At 40.1% G+C, this 10,005-nt stretch overlaps 1 protein-coding gene across 1 annotated transcript; it reads left to right on the top strand.

Annotated features, from left to right (window-relative positions):
* Nucleotides 1-792: 792 nt before the first annotated feature.
* Nucleotides 793-2,013, top strand: LOC137406269 (uncharacterized). The gene has a single exon (XM_068092813.1). It carries the CDS (start codon nucleotides 1,093-1,095, stop codon nucleotides 1,993-1,995), a length of 903 nt encoding a protein of 300 aa, XP_067948914.1. The 5' UTR covers nucleotides 793-1,092; the 3' UTR covers nucleotides 1,996-2,013.
* Nucleotides 2,014-10,005: the final 7,992 nt, after the last annotated feature.

The following is a 10,005-nucleotide window of genomic DNA, read 5'->3' as shown; positions in this document are numbered from 1 at the left end:
AGAGCTTTCGCATAAGATTTTTGATAGAGTTACCCCGATACCGTATGTATATCAACTAACGCGCCTTGTTAGATTTGTATGTTATGATCTTTGACATAAGAAAATCGGTTGTACAATATATATTTGTTTGTTTGAACTCAAATTGAGCTTTCATACAATTTATACGACTGGATCCAACTTTTCTGATCATATATGATGCAATAATAGGTAATGGCGCGATAATCGGCACGGAAGTACAGGTTTGTTGGATACAGTACATGTATGTACTTCTTTTATGGACCGTATCGCGAGGTGCGTATCGCAATTTTTTAGAATACCTCGTTAAAGCTCATAGACGTAGAAATATTTTTTAACCTGAATATCATATTTTAGTGATATCATTTGCGTAGTCTATGATAAATACACAGTATGGCAACAACACATTCACGTGGAAGGGTTGTATTCTTAGTAGATGTACATTTGCTTCCGGTATTTCTCGTTTGCTAGAACTCCTATGGAGTTCTTGTAGTAGGCCTAATCAAAATGAATTTTTGCTATTTATCGTCTGAGATGAAATGTATTGTTTTCTCTCGAAAATGCTGTAACAATGTATCTATAGTTCTATTAAAAAGTATCGACTGGCTAGTTGGCAGTCACTTGAAACTTAAATACGAGCTACGCTAGGTTTTTGTTTATGACTGTCAAAATTTGTACTACTTTTTCATTGTTTTATCGAAGAATGAATGTTAGCGGTTAAAGAGTGTGTGTGCAGAATCTCAAAAACCTGCCGACGATCTCAAAAAGAGGCCTGCGATTAACCTTGACCTGAGAGGACGTGATTTTAAGAGCTCTTCTCAGATTTTGAAAATTTTCGGCTTTTTGTATTATTATTCCATTTTATTACATATCTTTTACCCCTTTTATCCTTATTTATAATCACTAACACAACATATTGTTTATTGGTTTACGATTGGGCAGTTTGGCCACTTCAGGCTCTGCTTTGAGCCTTTGGCTAATACATAGTTGGAAGACACTGAGTGGGACAATTTTTGTTTCATTTTTAAAGTCCTGATTTTTTTTTTTTTTTTAATTTTGATCTTAAACTCAGTGATAATGGCTGGTGGTAGCAATAGTAGAAGAGCAGGTTCTGAAAGCAGTAACAGAAAGACCAGTAAAAGTCTGACATCAAATGCTATGAAATGTGAGAGCTGTGTTAAGCCAGTATCAGATGAGGATAGTTGCATTGAGTGTGAAGATTGCCTCAAATGGTTTCATGGTAGCTGTGTTGGTATCATAGATCCTAAGCTGTTTGACTTGTTTTCGGCTCTGCCGGGTGCTCATTGGTCATGCTCAGTATGTGACAAGGCAGGCTCGAGATTGCTGAAGTTGGAAAGAAAAGTGGATGAAATTCCAAATGAAATAAAAAAACTGAACTCTAGTTTAGAGGAAATTCAAACCATGTTCACGAATACAGTGACACGTAAACTTGATTCAATGGAAGTTTCGTATGCTAATGTAGTTAAAGGACTTGAGTCGAACTCAACAGCAATCAATGTGACAGCTCAAAAAGTCACTAAACTAAGTGAAATTGAAGCTCAAGACATGAGAGATAAAAATCTCATAATTTTTGGTATCAGAGAATTTAAGACCAAGGAGGAAACAGTTGAGGAATTGCAAAATCTTCTCAAAGACTGTCATCTATCAAAATGCATAGATCAGAAAAACATGTACCGACTCGGTAGACCTAAGGTAACTTCGGGCGCTGATCAGAGTCAACACGAAAATAGTAAGCCTAGGCCTATTAAAATAAGCACTACCTCCAAGGAGGAAAAATGGGAGATAGTCAGGAGGATAAATGGTCTTAAAAAGGGGGGTGTTTTTGCTAAGCTTGACATGACCAAGGAGGAAAGGGCCGAGGATTTTCAATTATACAAGACATTGATGAAGACTCGAGAAGAAAATCCCGAAAACACATACAAGATAGTAAAAAAGAAAATTGTGCAAACCAACATCTAAATTTGGTGCTGGCAAATGCTAGATCCATTAAGGGCAAGTTAAACGAACTGCATATCCTTTCTTATCAATTTAATATACTTTGTCTCACGGAGACGCACATTGATAGTACATTTACAAATGATGAAATTATATTCTCATCAAACAAAACAATTTATAGAAAGGATAGAAGTATACATGGGGGTGGAGTTTTGATTGCGGTTGAGCCCTCATTGCCTCACCAATATTTCAGTATTGATTTCGAGATTTTCCCAGTGGAAGCCGTTTGTGTCCAAGTAGAACTGGACTCACATAATAATTCTAGATTAATTATACTTTGCGTATATATTCCACCTATCATGGTAAAAGACTCGATCGTTCCTTTGAGTGATTTGTTAGATTTTATATTCAGGAAGTTTGCTGGTGACTTTGTGATGATAGTTGGAGATTTTAATTTTCCAGATGTAGATTGGGAGCATATGGCCGTTAGGCCCGGTTCAAATCAAAGAGAGGTACACAAATGTTTTTTAAACTTAGTTTTGTTTTATGGGCTCCACCAATTGGTGACACAGCCGACTCACGTTAGAGGGAATATCTTGGACCTTGTTCTTACTAATAATGAGAAGCTGGTTGACAATCTGAATATTGTTGAGCCTGGCCTGAGTGACCATTTCATGGTGGAGTTACAGCTCCAGTCAGTCCAAAGCCATCTTGCTAACTCAAAAAAGTTTTTAAATTTGTACAAAAAGGCTAATACCCCAGCTGTCATGAAACATCTGGATAATACACTGGTGAAAGTAAAAGATCTAATTAGGGATAATGCAAATATAAATGTGATTTGGAACTGTTTTCAGAGTGATTTACAGATGGCAATTGAAAGGTTTGTTCCCAAATACCAGATCAAAAATTCGAAACCAAATGAGCCTATGTGGTTTAATAAAGAGGCCAAAACAGCTGTTACGCAACAAAAAAAGATGTATAATAAAGCTAAAAGATCGGGCTTGCCAAAGGACCTTGAAGAGTACAAGATACTCAGACGAACAAACAAAAAGGTTTTCAGAAAAATGGAACATGAGCATTATATTAGAACTCTTTTTGAACCGCTAAGCAAGGGGGACAGTAAGCCTTTTTATTCTTTTTACCGAAGAAAGTGTGGCCGGAGTGGTGGTAGCGGTACGTCAGCTTTTAAGGACAAGTCTTGCTCAGAGACAGCTGAGATTTTTAACACATTTTTCCAAAGCGTATTTTCAAAAACAGACCACAGGCCTACTTTTTATAGTGATGGGGTAGCAAAAAGTCAGATAGTCGTTTCTAAAGATGGTGTCATAGTAATGTTGAATGGTCTTAAAGATGGCAAAGCTCCGGGGCCAGATGGCTTGACAAAAAACGATCTTAGTATTGATATAAATAATACCGCTGAAATTTTAACACTAATTTTTCAATACTCTTTGGATACTGGAGTTTTGCCAGACATCTGGAAAACTGCAAATATTGTACCAATTTTTAAAAAAGGGAACAAAGAGCTCCCTGGAAATTTTAGACCGGTGTCTTTGACATGTATATCATGCAAACTTTTAGAGCATATTATTCTTAGCAATATAAGCCCAATACTTGAAGAGTTTTTAAGCCCTGACCAACATGGGTTCAGGAGAGGACTCTCCTGTGCTACTCAGCTTGTTTCTACAACAAATGAAATAATGGCGGCTGTTGATAATGAAACATCAGTACATGCAGCAGTCTTGGATTTTTCCAAGGCTTTTGATAAAGTCTCCCATGGTCTGTTAATTGACAAATTGCTTCGTACTACAATTGACAAGTCAATAATCAAATGGATAGAAAATTTTTTGTTTGATCGATTTCAGAGAGTGGTTATCCAAGGAAGTAACTCAAGCTTTTTGGCAGTTACATCCGGAGTCCCCCAGGGTTCTGTTTTGGGCCCCTCACTGTTTTTAGTTTATGTTAATGATATTGGAAGTTCTCTTCAACATTCTTCTATAAGCCTTTTTGCTGATGATGCTCTCTTATACTGTCCAATTACAACGCCTAGTGATACGCTTTTATTTCAGCAAGATCTTTTATCTCTTGAGCGATGGGCTAACACATGGAAAATGGAGTTTAATGTTAAAAAATGCCAGGTAGTTTTGTTTGGCTGGAAGCCACCAATCAACCAAGTTAATTTATCGTATACCCTTTATGGCGTACACTTGGAGATTGTGGAATCTTTTAAATACTTGGGAGTGAATGTCTCTAATGACTTTAAATGGGACATACACATAGATGACATTACCTCTAGAGCATATCAAAGGTTAGGGATGTTGAGGAGAGTATTACACGGAGCACCCAGAAACGTCAAAAAAATTGCATATCTTAGTCTGTGCAGGCCCGTTTTGGAATTCGCTTGTGAGGTATGGGATCCATACCTCATAAAACATGAAACACAACTGGAAAATGTCCAGAGGCGCGCTGTGCGTTTTATTGCGGATCTTAAAGGGGTGGAAAGCGTAACTATGGCCAGAGACAAATTAGGGTTGGAATTGCTTAAGAACAGACGGAAGTCGGCTCGAATGGTTTTACTTATAAAAATTCTCTCCAGCGGTGTGCATGAGTCTTTAGTCAATAATTTTAACAATATACACAATGACACACACTCACATCATACCAGATCGGTATCCAATGACGTACCTAGGGCTGTTCCAGCCAGCAAAACATTTTATCATAACAGTTTTTTACCGAGAACTTCTCGCGACCTACGAGGAAATTTTTAACGCACTTTTTATAGTCACGTTTTTACTTCGAATATTACTTGACTTTTATTGAAAACATTTGAACTAAATCTAGATATGTACATGATGGCCCTTTTTTCCTCGGGGATCGAGGTCTTAGGGTTCGATTGACCAAGACCAAGACCAAAAATTGCCGTTTTCGTTATGGTTACGTATTCAGATTTTTATAAATAAATCTGTAATTACCATCTCGGGAACACCCCTTTAATCACATGTGACACTGTAAAATACCTTGGTGTGTACCTTTCAAAAGACAACAAGTGGAATACACATATTGAATATATTTGTATGAAAGCATCACGCATCCTTGGATTGTTAAAAAATACTATTAGTGATGCCCCAGTCGCAGTGAAATTGATTGCTTATAAGCAGCTGTGTCGACCTGTTCTTGAATACGCAGCCGAGGTCTGGGACCCTCATACAGCCACGCATTCCGACATGCTGGAACGCATACAAAATAAAGCTGTGAGGTTCATTAAAAATATTAAAGGCAGAGAGGTGTCCGTCTCAGAAGAAAAATTCATGTGTGGCTTAAAGTCCTTAAAACACAAAAGACAGCAACAGAGATTGTCTTTGTACATTAATATCCTATCAAACAAAGATACGTTTCCATCCATCCATGACACACTGACCGAAATGAACGCATCTACTCACTACATGACCACACGTTCTAACAATCTTAACGCCCTCTCCTGTGACTCTGGTCAGTTTTTGCAGGGATTCATCCTCAGGACATCTCGGGAGATCCGCACTGGGGAGATTGTAGCGGACTAACAAAAAAAAAGACCTAGCGATCGGAGGGTCCCTTTCTTGCTTCTCATGAGGCTCTAGGGACTAAACATAATCCAGATCCAAAAACTGTTCCAAACAGTTTGTAGTGGCGCATATTTTTAATTAATTGCCAGCTCCGTGGAACTCCCTTCTCTGAAAACGGATATGTGTTCTTTTTGACTAGGCACTTGCAAATGGGCTCTGAATACGGTTTATCATGAATGAGTCACAGCTTTGGTGCGTGACTGTAAATCCTGCCAAGAAATGGGCTGGTTGACTGCTATCGCCGTTTGGTCAGGTTTTACTGTAAGCGGAGAACAAGAAGATCTAATACATAAATTCAAATACCATCACATGTAATCCAAAAATTGAGTGAACAACTAGCACATAAACAGTCACACTTACAAATGTAGGAAAATATAAATAATAAATATGTATGTAGGCTACACAGTCATGCAAAGGTTGAGAAGTGATACCACAATTATGGAGTTTTTCTAAATTTGTGGATAATTTAAATGTAGTTACATATCTGTTCTTGTCTCTTTGCTTATTCTCTCTCCACAACACTAGAATGTGGATATTCTTATTGGTGAGTATTAAATATGTTCACTCACCATATAATCCACAAGGGAAAAGCCGCGTCTGCAGCTCGTCACATGCTTATATAGTTCCGTAGTCATCCATATGGTTGACTCCTATAGGTCCACGTACTTGCGGTGCGACCTCTCAATACCGGACTGGCATACGTAACCTAAGTTCCTGCAATACGAGCGGGCACAAGGCAGACACACGCATATACAACATGCCCTTTCTTTTCAAATTGGTTAAACAGTCGTCACGCCAAACACAACCAACAAGCACAAACCCTGAACACGTTTCAGGAAGATATGTTGCCAATAAAAGGAACGTACCTTTTATTTACGAATTTTCTTTTTGGATGTATTAGAACTCTTCCTTACACATGAACCGGTTTTCCTGGTTTAAGAAGTTTCACCGAGGCTATCGGCGTCCATCAGGTCTTCATTGGTGACCTCACAAAAACTCATTACCTAAAATCCGGTACTCATGGTTCAGGAGTTAGCCTTGTCCAGTCTCAGCGACATCCATGGACACCGCCTCTTCTCTACCGCTGCCTTCATCAGCCTCTTCCTCATCAGAGCCTCTCTCATCTACAAACTCAGCCTCGCCAGAGCTCGGCTCCTTAGGCAGTACCTCCGTAGGCAAAGCCTCCTTACTCCTTACTCTGAACTCATGTTCAGTTCACACTCACTGGCAGTCTCAGGCTGGGCCTGCTCCTACTGCGTCTGAATCTCACGAGTCTCAACCTCATCGACCCAGGATCTTTGCGAACTGGTGTTCGATTCATTGGTCTTGTTGACCCCACTGACATTGCCACCAATGCCACTCTCCTCAACCACTGTGCTACCTGGCGCGTCACGGTTTTTGCCCGTGTTGCCACTTGCAAATACCTTATTGCCCTTGGTGCATCCACCACTCTTACCAACCTTAGAGTTAGTAGCGGCGCCTGACACCTTCCAGGTGAGCTTTTTCAAGCTATCCAGAGCCTCAGACATTTGGGGATCAGCATCAAGCTGGCAAACCAGATCATCCTCCTTGAAGCTTGGCAAGAGTCCTGTGGTAGGCAGCCAGGGCCTCCTTTCTCCCTTTGGTGTTGTCAGATTTCCTGGCATCAACCTCCTCCTTTGAAAGAAAGTCGAACTAGATATTAGCCAAGAATGACTGGACCTTGTCGACCACAAGTCGCCTAGCTACCTTTCCCCCTGCTGCGGCCGCGTAGCTAATGCTACGGGTGGGCTTAGGAGCCATCTCCTCAGAGCTAGTACTGGCTCTACTCTCCTCCAATAACTTCCTTCTTTTCCTGGTGAAAGAGGCTCCTCCTGCCGTGTACTTGGACATCAGGTGCTTTACTTCCCCACAGTAGCTGCGCACGGATTCCTGGCATTCCTTCGCCTAATGACCCTTTTTACTACACTTCCTGCAATAGTTGCTAGGGCAATCTATTGCATAGTGGTCCTTCTTACATCCACAGAACCAGCAGAACAGCTTGCCCTCCTTTCCACAGACCTGTCTGGTCTTCCCTCTAGGCTTCTGCGCAGCCTCCTTGCCGGCTTGGCCGGTAGTCTTAACAGGGTGTCCATCCGCTCCTTTCCTATCGCCAGGCTGCTTCTTGTCGGCAGACCGATCCCCGTCTCCGGGTCCTCTTCCACCAGAGGCAACAGACATTAGTACTTATAGATCAGTAAAGTATCTGAAACCATAGTAATAAACAGACGTGAGTGTTAGTAAACATAGTCGGGATTATGACTGCATCTTACTCGTCTACCACTCCTCGTAACCACAACACCATCACCAACATTCTGACTGGTTGAGCCAGCTATAGTGTTATCCTCCCTCATTTCTGGGGGAGGCGTCACATTTCTGCTTTGTCCTACCAACTCTTTAACTAAAGTTGGTAGGTCTTCCATATCATCACTCTCTAGACTCTCCCCTTCACGGTGAGATACAAAGAGGTGTTTCTTATTTCTACGGATCTCACTTTGTCTGACCCGCACCCAATAACTATCTGAAGAGTTATCCTCTTTCAGTACAACACCTTTCGCCCCTGGGTCTGTAGGTGCCCTAACAAAGACCGTCTGACCTGGGCTAAGTTTACTTATCAAATTAACTCTATATTTCTTATCCCATCTACGTTTTAAATTTTTCATACGAGAATTCTCTGATTCATCAAACTGGCCATAATCGATGTCACTGTCATATGGTATACCTAATTTAGACCTTACTGCCCTACCAAACATAAGCTCACTAGGAGTGAAACCAGATGGCAATGGGGTAGTACGATAAGCCATTAATGCTGCATATTTGTCAGCAGTTTTTCCCATAGACTAACCATTTTTACAGCGCTTTCTGCCATACCATTAAAACAAGGGTATCTAGGACTGCTAGTGACTAAAGTAAACCCTTGATTCTCAGCAAACTTACTAAATTCTTTGCTATCAAAGCATCTTCCATTATCTGACCTATGTTAGGTATGCCAAACGGAAAAAATAATTATCTCATAACAGTAATTATTGCTCCAGGTGTTTGTGAGGGCACGGGTAACGCCTCTATCCACTTAGAGTAATAGTCAACTGCCACTATGAACATACTGTTGTCTAGAACAAACAGGTCTGAACCGATAACCTTCCATGGTCTGGAAGGTAACGTTGACTCATGCATAGGCTGATGTTTTATTTGCGAATGCATAATACAAACATTACATTTACTAGTAAAGTCTTCAATATCAAAAATCAAAATATCAAAAATCAAATATCAAAAATTAAACGCCATAATTGACGCACAACCCGAACACTACACAAGTGTTAAAAGCACCACTAAATTTCACTGAGCACTACTACACCGTAAACACTAAATTTCACGGAGCACCACTACACCGTAAACACCAAATTTCACTGAGCACCACAACACTATAAACACTGAATCACTGAAAGCACAAAAACCACTCACAAAACACCCCGAGGTATAGCACCTACAAAACACTGAACACTACAAAGTACCACAGCACAAACACAAATCACTTTTAACAAGCACGCAGCAGCAATCTTGCCGACTGCGCCATGTTAAATATGTTGACTCACCGAATAATCCACAAGGGAAAAGCCGCATCTGCAGTTCGTCACATGCTTATATAGTTCCGTAGTCATCTACATGGTTGACTCTTATTATAATAGGTCCACGTACTTGCGGTGCGACCTCTCAATACCGGACTGGCATACGTAACCTAAGTTCCTGCAATACGAGCGGGCAAGAGGCAGACACACGCATATACAACAGTGAGCACTGTGCCCTAATTCTATATTATTCCTTTATCCTTCTACTTTTCTTGAAACTACCTTGCAAAGTGTGTCAGTCATATTAGCTGGCCAGTTACAGGAAAGCTGAATTAGGTTAATTCATCACATAAGTATGAGAATGTTAGATATATAGATTGAAATGAATGTTGGCAAGAGCAAATTATAGCAGACTTGTGTTAACAAAAAATGATGAAAGCCAAGATCAACCTCACATTGCTTCTCATTAAAGCTGACATGATTGGGATAAATCTTTACTTATGTAGTATCTTGTCATTTGCTTGAATACTACCAGCATTAGGTCTAGGTTCATTGTTCACATGTTCATTTCAGCAAAATTCTAGGTTGGTCTGCAGTAACAAAAACAGTCAATAAGCTTTTACCTTTAAAAGTATGGAGTTGGTCACATTGTTTTGACATGGGAGTTGCTTGTAAAGCCAAAACGCTTTTGTCAGGGCATGTAAATTCTGTTTACATTGGCAAGTGGTAGTACATGTAAATTGTTAGTAACATTTTTGATATTGGTTTAATCTGTAGTTGCAATAACATATAACACATTAATGACACGGTATTATCATGGGAAACAGAGACATTCTTTGGTCGCAACTTCT

This window comes from Watersipora subatra, chromosome 1 (assembly GCF_963576615.1).
Source record: "Watersipora subatra chromosome 1, tzWatSuba1.1, whole genome shotgun sequence".
NCBI classification, from domain to species: domain Eukaryota; kingdom Metazoa; phylum Bryozoa; class Gymnolaemata; order Cheilostomatida; family Watersiporidae; genus Watersipora; species Watersipora subatra.
Note: the sequence above shows the minus strand (reverse complement) of the source record. Positions and strands in the feature narration are given on the sequence as shown.

Excerpts from the sequence above, each read along its gene's own strand:
- LOC137406269 (XM_068092813.1), top strand. The coding sequence starts at position 1,093 with ATGGCTGGTGGTAGCAATAGTAGAAGAGCAGGTTCTGAAAGCAGTAAC.